A 17,344-nucleotide genomic window follows, 5' to 3' on the forward strand; every position below is an offset into this window, starting at 1 on the left:
CATCCCCTCCCAGACCTCATTTAAGGGGTAGCAGTGGAGGTGAGGGTGTCTCATCTGGACTTCCCTGCCTGCTGAAGGTCTACTAAAGGTAAGCAGTTTTTCTGCCTTTGTTTTGTAGCTGGGGCTTGTTCTTGTTTGTTGTGGCCTGGGATTGTGCCATCCTGCTACTATCGCTGTGCTTTCCATCACATTACAGCATTATGCTTAGACACTTCAAAAAGTCTTTAAATAATAGTTAGGCCTAGTGGAACTGTAGAAATTCCATGCACAGGAAAACCTGCTGATCTTGTGCACTTCAAGTTACCAAGTATATACACTTCAGAAATAATTTTCCATATTTTCTGAAGAGATTGTCTTTTATTTTAAGTTATGTGGCTTGAAGCCTCTGTAAATAATTGTATCCAGTGGAGGCTTAAGCCTTAAGGTGGTACCAGCTTGCATGGTGCTCCTCTTCTTAAAGGCTGTCAAGCACTACAGACATTACCATATGATTAACTGCAAGCATAGAAAGGTATGCACTTCTCATCTAACTGTAAAGAAAGGACTGGTAATGAGAGCTGGGCATAGGGTGCTGTTGCAAGAGAATGAATGAAGGGAAAGCATGCTGAGGAATGGAGCTCTACTAGCTGCTAAAACTGCAGGGAAAAGCTGCTTGGATAGAAGATAGTAAGCTGTGGAAGTAACGCTGATTTTACTCCAGTAGTGATAGATAACAGGGAGAAATAAAAAACACAGCAACATTTTGTATGTAAACACTTGAAATGGATTTATTAAAAAAAGAAAAATAAATCATTTGTACAATGGGGTCATACAGTGCTCTCCTGTATGTCTTAAATTAAAAGCCTCCAGCTTTTAAAAATGCTGCCCTGTACAGAAGTGCTAACATAAAACAAGTGTTTATGTTCATAAACCAGCACTATACATCACTAAATATCACTAAATAGTCTCTTCAGCAGTGTGAATGAGTGGAGGAGAGGTGAAAACCAGACTCAGTGGTCTTTCAGGGCATCCTCCTTCTCCTTACAGCTCAGTCTTCAGCAGCTTCAGTGCTTTCTGCATATTTGAATACACTAGAAATGAAATATTAATGCATGTTATTTTTGTTGCAACTTACTCTGCCAGTGACCGGTTACTGTAAAGAAATGTCTTTATTATTGAAGCCATGCTCAAAAGCCAACAGCTATAATGAATCTGATGCACTGTGCATCTTGTGCACTTCAGTAACCTGGAGCTGTAGGGCTTTGTAAGGTATTTTTTTTAAACACCTCATAAGATGAATATGAAAATACATCTATATTTTTCTGAGCTTGAATCCCCTCCACTTGTCCTTAGAGTACTTGTACAGCCAAGCATATAACAGGACAAGCTGATGCAGTCAGTCATGCAGTTACACCCTTCCCAAACCTACTCCTCTAGCGTTGGATAATGGTCCTTCAGCAAGCACTAGGTGAACACGGGTAATGTGTACTGCTATCCAGCAAATAAATGTGACTGCTTTGAGAACACTCTACTTACACAGAGAAATGTCAGAGGGCTCATATGCATAGAGACGGTTTGAGTATCTTCCGGTAATGTCTGCTCTCACAGTCAGGGTAGGGTCTGGAAAAAGGAAGAGGACAATTGCAGAGCACAAAAGGGACCTTGAAGCAGAAGAAATCTTCCTGCACTTTGGCTTGCTTCCTAAGTTTTCCTGCAAGGCAAGTCTGCTTCCACTAACAACCAACACACCTTCATTCTACGAAGTAACTGAACTTCTGTGTTAAAACATGTTTGCAGGTTTGTTAGGGTTCTGATCTGTGTTGTTCAGCCTTAGACCTGTGTCACTGCATGGCGCATGAGTTAACTCCACAAGCTGAGACTGCTTTCAGCCTACAGATCTTACTAAGAAAGAATAAAGGAAAGAATAAAATGGCCGTTGCCTACTGAAAATGGTCCTTTTGACCTGGGTTTATAGGAATGTGTTAGCAGTATGTGTACCTGAATACAGGGGGGCTGCCATCTGAGAGGTACTCACCTATGAACAAAATCCGAGGGACGTACTGGCCGTCAGGTGCAAGGTTCTTGTCTGTGGTTTCATACTGGAAGAAAGCAGATGAGGTTCCAGGTCAAGATTGCAAGACAGCATGTAACATGGATGTTTTCTTCTTTATGCTCAGTGTAATGCAAGCTAAGCAATACGTTAACCATTTCAGAAATCCACTGCCTGGGATACAATCTTTAAACTGCTAGAGTTGAGAATTGATGACAACAGTTAATGGCAGCAATACATTAAAATTTAAATACCTTCCTATTTAGTGGTTATGGGAGCTGGAGATGTAAGAGCTTTATGACTAAATCTATTATGCTCCAGCACTGAACATTTTTCCTAGCTAATCCCAGCTATAAAAGTGCCTACTTAGAGCTAAAAGAGCCACAATCAGAAGTAAAACTTTATTGCTTTCACCTGAAGCGTGAAAGGGACACTCACCACAAGGTTCAGGAGAATGAATTTTTCAGCCAATTTCTGTATTTCCTTATGTTCAGCAAAGACCTTCTTGAGTGCTAGAGTGAAAACAATGAGGAATGATAATTAAAAAAGAAAGCATGTAATATTGCCCTGGAGAAGAAAATTCAAACAAATTGATACGCGAGAATATGAAGTTCACAGTTACAGCTAATAAAATTGCTCTCTCCATTGCACTGATGGATGACTAACTCCCTTTTGTTCTGGGGTAAAGAGCGAGCCTGGTGGTACAAAACGTGTCTCCTTTTCTTTTTCCCTTTCCTGTGCCGAAGCCTCACCTTGGCTGTGTGGGCAGTCATCCAAGTGGTGGATAATCATCAGGGGCTTGTTGCTGCGGGAGAGGAAGGAACCCGGTTAGCGGGGCGGTGCACGGGGCGGCCGGTAGGGGGCGCCGCAGCGCGGGGGGCGCCCTACCTGTTCTTTGAGCGGAAGAGGGCTTCCTCGTACGTCTGCGTCCAGATGAGCTGGTCCCCCCAGCCTGCAGGGGAAAGGAGAGGGTAGAAGAAACTCACATACATACAAGTGCGATCTGTGCTATCTATGTGTTGGGTTTTTTTTTCTTACCTCTGGAGAGTGTTTGAGGCAGTTTTGGTTTAGTCTCCTTCGTCTCCTTCTTTCCTATATCTTTTGCCAGAACGCAGGAGATGGCCACGAGCAGCAGGAACGCGGACACGTAGCTCTTTTCCATGGCTGCCCCTGGGATGAGGAAGAGAGCCTTCATTTCTCCGTCCCTCCCTGCTGCTGGTTCTGAGGTGCAGCCGGAGGCACCGCCGTGGTCAGGTATGCAGCTGGGTGAGTCAGCTGACTGCTCCAGGTGGAAGCTCGGGGGAGTGTAAGGGAAGGGAGAGGTTTGCTTTGCTAAGGGTCATGAAGGATTTGGCTACTTTCTGCTGTGTTGGTGCCATTGACTCGTGGTCCTCTTAAGATGCGCACCTGTGTTAAGTTTCTCTCTGTTCCTTTTACATATGTTGAGTTTTCTCAGTGAAACAACAGTTTTGTCTATTTCAAAGGTACTTCTAAGTCCTAATCAACTCCCATTTCTCTCTGGATCTCTCACTGATAAAGTAACTGAGCAGTTACTCGTGTGGGTTCTTCATCGCTTGCGCAGCAAGAGCAACTCAAATGAGACGTAGAAGCCTAAGCTGGGTTTAACAGTGATCCATTAGCACAGACACAGCCAAAAGCTGCTATTGAAACTTTACATCCTGTCTTCTCTCATTAGCATCATCTAATCCTGAAAAGCAGTAGAATCTATAATAGAATGAGTGGGGAACAGTGAGAACTAAAGTGCATTTTGCCATTATAAGCAGCACAAAGCAAACTGCTTGCCCTGCACCTGACTAAGGCATGGGGGTGGAGATGAGTCGTGACTGATGGAAGCTGCTCAGCATTTCAGCTGGGATGCTTTGAAGGGGGAAAATCCTTTGCATGACCCTATATTTTTCTCATTAAACTTATTCCTAAAACTGAAACATCAGTATATTGGGTACAGTAGGAAGACCTAAGAAATTCCAAAACCAATACAGAAAATTCAAAACATTCATGCAAGAAAAAATTAAACAGACAGCTTTTAAAATACAGACAGTGAAAATGAGAAGGAAAAATAGAATCTTTTCTCTGGGTAAGAAGTGCAGGAGGAGGCATTAGCTGAATCTGCATCAGTGAAACAATGCTCTTAACTGCAAGGAGTCCAACAGACCTCTAAGCATCCATAGAGCGGATTTCAAGGGAATGGAATAGGATTTTGCAGGAGACTGCCTGTCCCAGGAAAAGTCCCCTTGGAAAGGGAAAGAATTGAATAATTTTACATTACGTATAATGGATTTTCAAGGCTACCTCGTGTTGTTTTGGCTGTAGCTGTGTAGAGGAAGTAATGCTTACTGAGAGGAATTAAAAAATAAAAGGGATGACCAGGAAGTCCAAGACCAGGCAAAGTTTACACTGTTACTGGTGCAGAAAGCAAAGAAAGACAGAAATATTAAACCTCCTCTTTGAAAACTTCCCCTTTGGAAGGCTGTGTGCACCTCTGCTTAGTTTTCTGCTCCATAAAGCCCCTTTTTTTCCCGCGCCTTGTAACTTGCAAAGACAACATATCTGTGTATCCTTACGGCTAGGAGCTGTGCTGTGCCCGCACTGCTGCCTCTCCCTCCCATTGCTGTAGCCCCAGTTAGCCTGATGTTATGCAGGCAGTTCCGAAGAGTGAGCGCTGCCTTACCGTGTGTGCTCAGCCAGGTGCCTGCTGGAGTGCAAAGGTGTTCCCAGTCACAGTGAGAGCACCACGCTCCCTCCTGCCTATTTATGCACCTTTGCACTCCCCGTCTCCACCCATGAGCTTTGAATTTGAATACTATTCCCAAAGAGCTACACTTGCCAATCTTTTTCCTACCAAAGCATGCAGGGTTAATTTTGTTGTGAATTCATGCCACACTTTCCTGCCCTGCACCGACTGTAAAGCTCAGAGATGTTTCGGGGGGGCTTCTTAGGACATTTAGGAAAGTGATTTAAAAGTGCTGGCAAAGATCCAAGTCCAGGTAAGCTTAAGTCGAGACTCCTGATTTGCCTGAGGAGTGATTTGTCTGTTTTTGATTGGTTGGAAAACGCACACGGGTCACCCTTCCTTTATTCCTCTGAAAAAGTGAAATTGGTGACTCAGAGCTCCAGATGTTAATTAGGTAATTAACTGTGCACGTTATACGTGTATGTATACATGCAGAAATAACACCGCACAAGAAAAGTTTAATGACATGTTAGAGAATGGTTATAAAGCTCTCAGCAGGGAGGTGTTTTGTAGCTACAAGTGTAACAGGTACAGGTGTAGAGGTCCAAGTGTGTTCATAAGCTGAGGCTTAAATAAGAGTTTAACTCAAATTCCAAGTTTAATTAGTTGTGTGGTCACATACACCATGAAAACCATCCCTTTTGGATTTCAGATACTTGTACAGCGAGGCAGCATTCTCCCACGCATCCATCTTGGTGCCACAGGGCCTACCCAGCTCTTTCCTCAGTGCGACAAGAGGGTGTTTGGCACAACTGGCTGAAACTAAAATGTGTTCCTCTAGGTGCAGGCCTCCTGTGTTCTAGTGTGATTGAAACTACAGGTTCACGGTGAGGGCTGAGTGTTACTCAGTTGGATGAGCAAAACCCATCCGATGCATGGATTTGCTCTCTGAGACCTACACTGCTCTCTGATGGCAGTTCATGGCATGAATATACTTAAGAGAAAATAGTGCTTTGGATCACTTTTAAAAAACCTTTTATAAAGAGTGATTGGGAAAATGGGGTGAGAACCATCTGCTTTTACTTTGACATGTACAGCAGTACCATGCTTTGCTTATGTGCCTGACATATGAAAAGGGTGAAATCCAGCTCTCAGGGAGGCCAGTCACTGTACTGTCCATTTCTGTGTGGTTTATGTCATCTGTAGTCTGATCAAGGAGCAAAAAGAGTAAAAAGTCAAAGATTGGGTACTCGTGTCTGAAATCTCGGCCTTAGACAATCAGAACTTAGTGCACTCTTATTGACTGTCTTTTCAGGCTGCACCTGATACCACCTGGCAGTTTTAAGTCTCTAACAGAAGTTTTTGTTATTCTCTGGTTAAGCAAGCTAATGTGCAGGTAGGCTTCTACTCATGCACTTGGAGTAAAAATGAATGTTGTGTAAAACTGCATTCTCAAAACTGAACACATATACGCACCTTAGCTCCAGCCTTAGGTGAATTTCTACTTATTTTGTACCTTTGCTTTCTTCTGTTTTCAGAAGATACACTTTTGCCCACTTTCATGTAGCTTTATGCTGCTTTTTAAGAGTGGCTGCCTACTGGAAGTTCAGTTATTCAGACACAGCTATCACAAGGCCTGTGCTGTCATCTTAAGCCAGGTAGTCTCAAAGGTGCTGGTTAAACATGTCTCTGAATTAGCCTCGTGCTGGGTTAATGAAGAGAGAGGGACCTCAGCCTTCCCCACAGTTCCCTGCCTGGGTCTGAGGCTGCACCAGGCTGGTTGATGTGAGTTGGTGACCAAATCCTGCCCTAAATATTTCAGGAGAGCCTGAAACAAAGCAGGCCTATCCGAGAAGGTTTTCCTTTTTTGCTATACAGACTCCATTACTGCTGATGTTTAACATCTTTACAAAGCTCGTAAATGGATTTCTCTTTTGGTTTTCATTCCTATGGTCTGTAGGTTGCCTTGCTCATCATGTTACACAGGAATCATCACACTCGGCACTGGTATTATAGTCCTTTTAAAGTCATTTTGTGTAGCTGATGCTTTTTTTTCCTATACTCTGTAATAAGTTTCAGACCTCACACAGAAGCACAGGGAATTCAGTTCAGCTGGTTTTCCTAATTTCATAAAAAATACATGCTTTCAAGCCATGTGATCTATCGCTCAGAATAAAAACAAATGCTTCAGATAGGAGGAATGTAAGCAGAGAATGCAATGGCAGTAACACACTAGAGATACTCCAAGTCAAAGCCAGAGAATGGTGCATCTCTGAATGGGAGTCAATGAGCTTCCAGTGCTGCCAGAGCAGTGGCACTTTGTCAGTCACAGTGACTGAAGGTGGAATACATTAATACTTCCTGCTTATCAGTAATACTTATAAAATTGGATAACAGAAGAGATGGTTTTAAGAAGAAAAGATTTAAAATACTGTGTTCTTATAAGTGTATGATCTTTTGATCACTGCTTTCAAAACAAAATATCATTCTGCAAGGATTTTGATGGCATTCTTTGTCATTTGTATATGGAAATTTATAATACAAGTCAGCATTACTTGGTATAAATCAGTGGTCTGGAATGAACTATCTTCAACATGGCCTTGGATAAAGATGAGGATTTATTATGTAACCAGTTCTTATATTTTTTACTCTGTTTTGAGCTGTGAAATACTGGAATATCTGGAAGGCACTGCTGAATGATGTGTTAAAATCCTTATGTGGTTTGAACAGCCATAGCAAATACACCTGCTCTGGTATTGTTCAGTGCTCTTTCTTACAACAGTAAGGAAGCTATCAAGATCTGTTACCCAGGAGCCTCAGGATTTTCAGTGTACATGGAACTTGATTGTTCACCCTGTATTTGGAAAGATAAACTCTTAGATTTGACTTTGAAGTGAGATATTCAGTGAAGGATGAGGAAGGGTTCTTTGACATGAGGGATTGCGACGAGGAGCGTACCTCAGCCTATGGAGAAGATTGATTATCTGGTCTATCTAGCTGGGTTACTTAATTGTAACTGGGAAGGCTTCATGCCTGAATTCTTGCATTTGGCTTAAAGCAAATGCATTTTAGTTAGATTAAGTAATTAGCTGTGTTTAAAACAAAACCAAAAAAATCTGTACCTGGGGTTAAAGCCAATGACTTCAATCTGAGCAGCTGATGTTTGGATTTTCAGAATTCCTTGAATCTGTAAGCCGATAGTTGTGTATTTTAACTACACTGTAGTACATGAGGATGGTCAGGGGACTTTGGGGTATTGAACCGCTTAATTTTGTTCCTACTATCACAGAATCATAGAACCATAACATTACCCAGGTAGGAAAAGACCTCAAAGATCATCAAGTCTAACCACAGCCTAACCATAGTACCCTAACTCTAACAACCCTCTGCTAAATCATATCTCTGAGCACCACATCCAAATGACTCTTAAACATATCCAGGGATGGCAATTTGACCACCTCCCTCGGGAGCCTATTCCAGTGTTTAACTACCCTTTCTGTAAAGAAATGTTTCCTAACGTCCAACCTAAACTTACCTTGGCGCAACTTGAGGCCATGGAGGGTTTTTAATTAATGTTTTTCTGGTAGTCTAAATTGCTTTTAAAACCTGCCTCCCCTGCTCATTGGCTGATAAACTTTGCTATGAGGAAAGTAGCTTAGTTGTAATATCCATAGTTCAGAGGTGTTGCTGGAGCTGCCCCCTTACTGTGATCACTGTTTGTCTTTTTGTATTCAGTGTTTTTATTTTGAATTTGTTTGGTTATCCATAGCCCAGATGCAAAGTATTCAATTTTCCTACTGGTTTACGTCAAAGATGAGAAGATTTTCAGTTTCTAGTGATCATCAGTGCTCTGTGCACTGACAAAAACTTCTATATTTTTTTTCTCTGGAACACTTCAGATGTCAAACCCCATCTATAAATCAGCTGAAGGAAAATAACAATCCTTCTTGCAATGGATGCAACCCTGCAGCAGGATGTGCTCTGTGTTTCTATAAGTGCCTGACAGGTGGCCACTAATACAATGAGAAACACGGGATGCTGGCACTCTGACTCCAGAATTGGTCCCAAGGTACTAAGGTTGAGGAATCTCTCTATTCTTAAATGAAGGGTTCTCTCCTCATTGACTTTTTTTCTTTTTATTTTTGGATGTATATCCACACTGTTCAGTAAACTTGTCTTCCCTGGAGTGCTGTGTGCAGTTGTGAAACTTCAGCTGATCCTGCTGACCTGAGGACACAATTTTCAGCCCCGCTAAAATGTGTGCTAATCTCACATGATTAAATATTACTTTTGTGTTCAAGCTAATATCCTAATCAGCATCCCCTCTGCAGGGGAGCAGAGTTCCTCTCTGTTGTTGGTGCTGCTGGTTTTCTCCAAGCTGTGCAGGCTGTAGTGGTGTTGGCAATACTGGCTGGCATGATGCGATCTGCAGCAGCCTCTGTCTTCTGCCAAACTTTTGATATTGCCTTGGCTTGTGCATCAAACACAGAATGTGAAGTTGCAGTGACTCACTTGGATTGCTTTGTTCTAGAGGACTACATCTTACAGGTTCAGCATATAGCAGTGGATGATAAAGCAGTGTATAGGAACCATGAGCTGTGGCTTGGGAGATTCGTACTGGACATCAGGATGATCATCTTCATGAGAAGGGTTGTGTAGTGGTGGCACGGGTTACCCAGAGAAGTGGGAGGACAGCTTTGCTGTCAGATTTCCATGAGCTGGCTTAATGAAGTCTGGATCTTATTATCATTCAGTGATCCTACAGAGGGGAGGGGACTGGAAAGAGGATCTTTAACCTGTGCCTGACTTTTAACTGTTTAACAGTTTATAACGTGAACCTTGCAATTACGCAGCAGTCTGTTCCATCTGGTTTATGCTACCAGGCAGTTCCTACTGTTTCTGAAGGCTTCTTGCTACAATGCTTGTTGGCAAATATTGACATAATATACTTTATGTATACAGTATCTTAATGATGTGTCATAGATCACTGGTTTGGCTTCCCATTGAGAAAAGTCTTTCTGTTGCACAGTGCTCCAAACTTCACATTTTCCTTTTTTTTTTTTTTTTTTTCCTCATCTGTATAAATATATACTAAAGACTGCCTACGTATCTATGCTGGTTTCTTACATAATCTCATATTTGCCAATACAACAGGAACATTAAGGACAAATACCTCATAGACCTTAAAAAGGTCTTAAGAAAGAACCCTTAAAAATCCTTGTAGAGCTACAAGTCCTGACAATACCAATGACAAAATTATTCCCCTTTTTGTATTCTCTGATTGTATGAATGTCATTTTTTTCTTTCTTTCTTTCTGGATTTTTCACTACTCTTTGTGCCTAAACTCCACTTAGTGGGTCACAGAGAAGAGAGTCTTCCTCTCTGTTCTTTTGCAGGGTAGCTTTTTATTGCCAGTAATCTCCTAGCACACTTTGCCAGTACACTACTGTGTGTTTCTTGTTAAGGAAGGAGAGTTTGTGCAGTATGCTGGCACAGAATCAGGATCAGTGATCATCCTCAAAGGTCATCCATCATGAGGGGAGTTTGAGCCATTCCTCAGTCAGAAACACATCAAAATGCAGTTAACTTTGGTGGGAGACATGGGGTATGTCTGCAGTAACATACCCAGTGATAAAATAAGAACTGAGAGGAGAGTGATGTAGATCAAAACCTGACTGAACTGCCTGTCTTGAAGGGCTGTGATCACCACCCTGAGGCTTTCGCTAATGGGACCCTTCAGCAAAATGCTGAAGGGTCAATACCCAACATAATTTAACATCTTCATTAATGGACCGAAAGAATGAACCCTGAACAAGTCTGCAGGTGATACAAAGCTTGGAGGAATGACCAATAGACCAGATGGTTGTGCTACCCTGCAGAGGAACATTCACAGGTTGGAGAAATGGGCTGATGGGAACTTCTTTAAGTTCAACATACAGCACTGCAGTGTCCTGCACCTGGGGGTTTCAACCAGCTTTGCCAAAAATGACTTGTGGGTCCTGGTGGGCAAGAAGTCGGACAGCATCAGGTCCTTGCAGCAAGGGCAGCCTGCAGCCCTGGGCTGCGTTGAGCAGAGCGTTGCCAGCAGGTTGAGGAAGGTGAGGCCACAGTGTGGAGCATTACAGAACTCCATATACAGCAGAAATATGGACATACTGCTGCAAATCTAGAAAATGGCATTAGATGTGGTGAATGAGCTGGAACTTGAACTCCTCCTTTAGAAGAGGAGGCTCAGAGGTCTCTTATGTATCAATATGATGGGTAGAAGTGGAGATGACTGACAAGAGTCTGGCTCTTTCAAGTGACAGATTATTAAGAGAAAATGGGCCCAAGTGAAATTTAGGAACTTCAATACAAATATAAGAGAAATCTGTGTTTGTTTGTTAATTTTATCATTAAGATGATTAGACAGTCGAACAGGTACCCTCAGAGGTTGTGGACTTTTCAACCTTGGGCTGCAGAATTAGTCCAGGACTCAACTGGATTGGCCTGAGCTTCTCCACCTGACCTGTTTTTGATCAGGTGGAACTGGACTACATGATTGCCAGAGATGCCTTTCTTTTATGATTGTATGTATGTAGCATATATGGGAGAAAGCTTAAATAGTACAGAAGTGAACTTCTAATTGAACCCAGACATATTCCACTCTCAGCTACTGCTGACCTATTGCCACATAAAAGCTAAATTAATAGAAGAATGCAATAGTGCAGTCACAGATTAGGATGCTATTGCTGGAGCACTAATGACTAGTTATTCAATTTTACACAAGAGATGCTCATGTTTCACCACTGTGTGGATCATATATCATAGAAATGTTGTTATACGATCCCTATCAGAATAGTTAGCTGGCTAATTAAACCAATTAGAATGACTTAAGGATACGTGTACTTAAAGTTTTGTTTAAACGTTTTGCCTGGAAATGGCAAGCACACTCCCTCAGGTGGTGACACTAAACAAGCAGTATCAGTCACAGGGAACTGATAGGAGAATGGGTGTTACCACACTCCTGCTGGCCCCATTCCAACTGGTCTCATTGAGGCTCTATCTTCATGTTCAAATGAAATGCTTTCATACCTTCAACTGAGAGTGACTGAAATAGAAGTGAGCTTAAAGCAGTATGGTCAACTTCATCCAGCTTTTTTCTGTACCCAGCTGCACCACTGGGAGATTTCATAAGACAAAGGGTTAAGTCACAGGTGGTCACACCAGCTGTGAAACTGAGTGGGAAAGATGGAGAAGGGGGAATGATCTGAAAGCAGAGCATTTAAAGACTCACTAAGGAGCTATATATGTGTAAAATTGTGTATGCTATAGATGGTCTGATAGGGTCTACTTGTGCTTTTAACCTGTCTGAAAGGAAAAGATTAAATATGGTGCCACTTCTTGTTTTCTGGTAAAAGGCATGTAGCTATTCTACTTGATTTAGAATTGAATGTAAGAGCCCTTTCTGAGCAGCAGTGGGCCAGGACTTCAGTTCCTGCTCTCCTTCTGCACGCCGTGCAGCTGCTGGAGCTTCTGAGCAAACAAGCAGGGTCTGGTTGGTACCGGCTGCCCGTTACGCTCCACAGGTGGCACCAGTGGAAATAACCTGTGACCTGCTTCCTACCATGGTGGGGGTGTGGAAATCAGCAGCACAGGGAATGTACCTGTCAGTGGTTGATTGGTCTTTGCTTAGTGTGGTGCTGGTTTGGTGGATTGGCTAGCAGTGCTAAAATACTCATTCAATGCAGACTGCTGCTCCCTTTGCTAATTGAGAGCTGTCAATGCCAGATATCTTATTAAGAAGCAAAAAGTCAGAACGAAATGAAGGCATTGAATGGCTGACTTAAGGGCATGATGTCAGTTGTTCAGGAGAGAAACAAAGAATAGAGGCTACACTCTTCAGTAATGCACAACATGTGTGCCACATGCTTCTGCCAACAGCCCTCTGGCATAGAGGCCTGTAATGGCCTATTTTTGTTTCCTCTCAGCCTGCTGGTGTGTTTGCATTCATCAGTTCTCTCATCTGTAAGCTAAAAATGATGAATATTAGTTATTTTCATTATGAGCTTATATGACAGATACAGCCTTCATCTTTCTTCTGTGATTTTCAAATAACCTGCAGATAGTTGGTAGGCTCCACCACCAATTCTAGCCCCATAAACGTTCTGTTTAAAAGTTTAGAAAGGTAGACACAAAGTTGTCACCCAGGAGCCCAGAATAACCTGCAGCTTTGGATGAGTTTGACGTGAGCACTTGGGTGTTGCAAATGCCATCCCTGTGTACATGAGAAGCTGTGCCCATGGCCCAGTGTCACTGTCTCTGGCACATTCTCCTGTAAAACTTTTCTCTCTTTGTACAGAAGATGACAGTCTATTAAGACTGTGCATCCAGGTAGTGCCTTCACTGTTGTTGAAGGTGTTCATTCCACTCAGGTTTCTTCTTTCTGTTGACCAATAGGATTGTAGCACCTGTACTTCCTTGTGAACTTCCTGGTTGATGTGTGTGATGTATCAGTATCTCTGCAGGGAACAGTCCCACTTTCTGCTCTTGCTGTGGTGGCTGAGCACCAGAAATAAATAAATAAATTTCTTAATACTGGTTATATAAAATAAAATCATCTGAAAAGCCTAAGAGCCTATGTGAGCAGCAGCAAGCTACATCTTGAACTAGGAGACCGTCCTCCAGATGATTATCACTGCTCTGCCCATGAAACTTAGGTGTTAATGCACTGTAATAATAGGAAATTTCCATCTGTCTCTCTGCAACAAGCAGATTGATTTTGAAAGAAAACCAGCCCATTAGGAACACAGATCTCATAATGCAAGTAGCTATACCTTTTAACTGTTTTCTTGCAGGCTGTAAGAATTTCTGGGAGTGTTACGTGCATGTGCCTGTGCAGTGAAAATGTTTTGTGTTACATGTTTGTGGGGTCAGATAGTTCAATGGGAGCAGTTCCCACATGTGCATGTGCTTAGCAGGGCAAGGGCCTAGATACTCACAGGCTTTTTAGTTCCTTTTATTCCAGAATATGAGGAAAAAACGGTTTAATTTAATAAATCTTTTCCAAATAACTAGCATATGCCTTGGAATATACTTAAATTCCAGCTTCTCTATGCAACTCTCTTTATCTAAATGTAATTTCTAAAAATTATTAGGTTAAACCCAAACTTTGTTACTGACCACATACCAATTCCTTTTTATAAAGGAGTCCTACAGTGATGGTTTGTTAGGGATCTCTGAGCCTAAAAATGTCCTCCTATGTACAGGTAAGCCAGAGTCAAGTCTGTCTGAAGCTGAACACCTCTTGCTTTTCCTGACAGCATCAACTGGTCTCATAAAATAATCGACCTCCCCTTACGAACTGGTTTATATAGAAACTTTCCTTGATGAACATTTTGACATGGAAGATGCATCCTGCATGGCAGGAACTGAATTCTGTAAACCCACCTAGTCAAGCACATGAAAATGCTGCTCCAGTTTTCTTTGTTTCACTGATTTCTACCTGGTGAATTGTGCCTATGATGACCTGCAGGGCTTGTGAACAGGAATCTGGCACAAACACAGCTCTGGGTGTTGGCTCTCTGCTCTGTAGCACCATAGCAATTTGGGAGTGGCTTTGTTTAATTAATAATCAAAATACACTTCCTGCTTTTAGTTTTATTAGGGAAGGGTAGAGAGGGCAGCTGTGGCTGGTAGTAGTAATGAGATTTAAGTATTTTGAGAGATGAATAACAAATTCGTTTATGTTCATAAAGGATGATATTATTTTTGTTTTGTGCGTGGTTTATGAAGGATAATATTGCACTCTGAATGTATTGGACAACCATCCTCATGCAGTTCTCAGGTAGCAGATCTGAGATGACTGTAAGTTAATGCTAGGTTTATTGTGCTAGTTAAACAGTAGCTTGCGGCTGAGTTATCCAAAGAATGTGGCTGCAGTTTTACTAACAAGAATTGAATTGGGTATAACACAAAATGCAAATAAAAGCTCCACCTATTTTAGTTTTGCTGTATCTTTCTCCACGCTTTGAGATTGCATTATTTTCCAGTTCATGCTAAGTCAGTGTCAAAGTCTCTTGTGAAAGACCTAGCAGTGCTTCTTTCTTCATTTGCTGTAGGCACCAATGCTGATATTTTGAAAACTCAGCATGTATCTGGGGGCTCTAATAATAGCACCGTTTCTTTGTTTTAGTGAAGGTGCTCCCTCTCTGCCAGCAGCCTGTTCACAGCTCCCGCACCATGCATATCTTCAAAATAATAGTGGAATCAGATGTAGGGCATTGCCACTCATTCATTTTTCATTTCATGCAGACTTTCACAAAACTGTGACTTACTCAACCCTTTGGAATGGACAGACTGACAGTCCAGAGAATTGTTTGTTGTCGACAGATGACTTTATAACTACCAGTATATAAAAAAAACCTAATGAAGTTTCCCAAAAAGTTACTTTGCAGTGTAGAGCTACTCTGAAACGCAACAGTTTTACAGAGATTTAAACAGAATATTTTGGAAAATGTTGATTTATTTGTGCCCAATATTTGGTGCAGATCAAAAGACAGGAGTTTTGCTGTGTCAAATTGTCATTTTGGAAAAAAAATAAAAAATCTGGGAATGAAAAGTTAGAGTTTTTCAAAATTTCTCACACAAAAGAAATTCAAATTGCTTAGAAAATTATTTGGGTTTCGCTTCCCCAAATGAAATTGTGTAGCAGAGTATTGCCTGTCTCTTGGAGAGCTCTTGGAGATCTGTTAAGTTCTGTAAGCATGAAGAATGCTTTAAGTGAAAGCAATGAATTGTTAACAAAGTCAGTGCTGTACAAAGGGTTTAAGTAGGTAGGTGGTCTGGTGGGAGATCAGCTAGATGAAATAAGATGAAGTCATAAGAAGGTGGTGGGCAAAATCATGACACAACCAATGAAATGGTAGAAGTACTTCTCCATAGGAGCCTTCCACTCTTGGTAGAAAATAGGACAGCAGAACATTGCTTAGAGTAAAACAGCGAGTTTTAGTGCTGCTCCAAGCGCAGTGGGGTTTTTGACAATATGAGAGCAAAAGATTCATATTTTTTTTTGAACTGTTGATTGATTCCAACTGGAACTCCAGGACAAAACATCAAGAATCCTTGAGAAATTTTCGACTTTGTACTTGGATCCACAGCCAGTTCTACATCTGGGTCTTACTGAGTGTACACAGGATTGTGTTACCTGTGCTGGGGTTGTCAGAGCAGAGTGATGTTGTATGTGCATACCGCAGTGCATGTAGGGGTATCAGCAGGTCACAACATAGCCACATAAATGTTTGGGAAAGCTTCACCCTTGGAATTAGAAATCTTAGCTTACGTGATATGACACCAGGAGATATTTTAATCCCTGAAGGAATAAAATGAGCTTGTTTAACATTGAGGTTATTGTGGGAAATAGCAGAGTTCATGCTATCTTTTTAACAGTGCATCAAATTCTTAATTACAGATGGTCTGTTAATTTCATAACCAGGTGCTTTCATTCCTATCTACATCATCCATCACTTCTGCTGAGTCACTGGAGAACACACTCTTTATTCTTGGGTGAGCATTGTTATAGTGCTGGGTACCCCTTCAGGCTACATGAAGAGTTTCACTTCTGCTAGATGTGGTGTTAAGGTTAAGCCAGCTGAGGTGTGCCTGTGGGTCATGTGGAAGCACTCACTTCTGTTCTGGTTCGAGGCCAATTTCTGCAACAGTGCTGAGGCACCAGCCAAGGGTGAGATTTTGTCCCACACCCTGAATGACGTGAAGGTATGACATTGTAGGTGTGATTACAGGTCTTAGTTTTAAGATGATGTGGCAAGGCAAACTTCTTATTACCTGCCTCATGTGTTTTAATTCATTCATTTTAAAAGTTTTTCTGGATAATGGAGATGCCAGCAACCTTTGGAAAGCTCTCCTTGTGGCACAGAATGTGGATGTTAATTTATGCAAGCGATGGAACGTCTATATATTTATGCATCCTGATACAGGATGTGCTGCAGAGATGTCCTGGAACCACCTTCCTCTTAATGCCTCATTTTAGCTCACTTGAAAAGTTAATTGGATAGAGTTTCTCAGTTTAAGCTGTAGCTTGGCTTGTGTTTCATCGTGGAAGGAGACTAGTCATTAAACCAGTCTATATATATCTAATCAGGAGGTGACCTAGGTCAAATAATATGTCTGCTGCAAATTTTGTTCTATTTGCAAAATAGCAAATCTCTTTAGAACTCCTGTTGTGCAAACCTCTTTCAAAATGCTTCTACCAAAGGGGAATGCTTTTGTGTTAGAATGTGAACGACTGCCTCCTTGTTTCTTATTGCCTTAATGTTTTCAAGTACGGTTTCGGGGCTAATGTATAGCTATGCTATATATATCTGTGAAGGTTTCCGTTTCTCAAGCTGTTGCTAATTTAAGTTTCCAAGAACTTCCTTTTGTATTAAGCAGTTATTTATAGGCTTAGATTTAAATAACTTATTCTAAATTTCAGGACTGTCCGAGGTCTTGTTAACTCCTATTCCTGTTCCCTTTCCTGTTTCTAACCAATGCAAATTCATGTGTATCATTAATACCTACTGTAAAAGTTTCAAATTACTATGTCTGTCTATTGGATCTATTTTTTATTTCTTTTTTAACATCTG

General features: G+C 41.5%; 1 protein-coding gene across 2 annotated transcripts; it reads right to left on the reverse strand.

Moving 5' to 3' along the window:
• Positions 1-470: 470 nt before the first annotated feature.
• On the reverse strand, positions 471-4,756 carry AGR2 (anterior gradient 2, protein disulphide isomerase family member). Of its 2 annotated transcripts, XM_072329354.1 has the most exons (8): positions 4,719-4,756; positions 3,068-3,199; positions 2,918-2,981; positions 2,782-2,834; positions 2,468-2,541; positions 2,015-2,078; positions 1,516-1,599; positions 471-1,070 (listed from the first exon to the last, which is right to left on the reverse strand). In XM_072329354.1, the coding sequence occupies exons 2-8, from the start codon at positions 3,189-3,191 to the stop codon at positions 1,021-1,023; spliced, it is 513 nt and encodes a 170-aa protein (XP_072185455.1). In that variant the 5' UTR covers positions 3,192-3,199; positions 4,719-4,756; the 3' UTR covers positions 471-1,020. The 2 variants fall into 2 exon arrangements, with proteins under 2 accessions (XP_072185455.1, XP_072185453.1); XM_072329352.1 differs by lacking the exon at positions 4,719-4,756 and having other exon boundaries at positions 3,068-3,242.
• Between the last annotated feature and the right edge of the window lie 12,588 nt (positions 4,757-17,344).

The sequence above is a fragment of the Excalfactoria chinensis genome, chromosome 2, assembly GCF_039878825.1.
Source record: "Excalfactoria chinensis isolate bCotChi1 chromosome 2, bCotChi1.hap2, whole genome shotgun sequence".
NCBI classification, from domain to species: domain Eukaryota; kingdom Metazoa; phylum Chordata; class Aves; order Galliformes; family Phasianidae; genus Excalfactoria; species Excalfactoria chinensis.

Coding starts and splice junctions, on each gene's coding strand:
- AGR2 (XM_072329352.1), bottom strand. CDS start 3,224: ATGAAGGCTCTCTTCCTCATCCCAGGGGCAGCCATGGAAAAGAGCTAC. Junction 2,835..2,917: donor CTCTTCCGCTCAAAGAACAG/GTAGGGCGCCCC, acceptor CCTCTCCCGCAG/CAACAAGCCCCTGATGATTA. Junction 2,542..2,781: donor TGACTGCCCACACAGCCAAG/GTGAGGCTTCGG, acceptor TTTTCACTCTAG/CACTCAAGAAGGTCTTTGCT.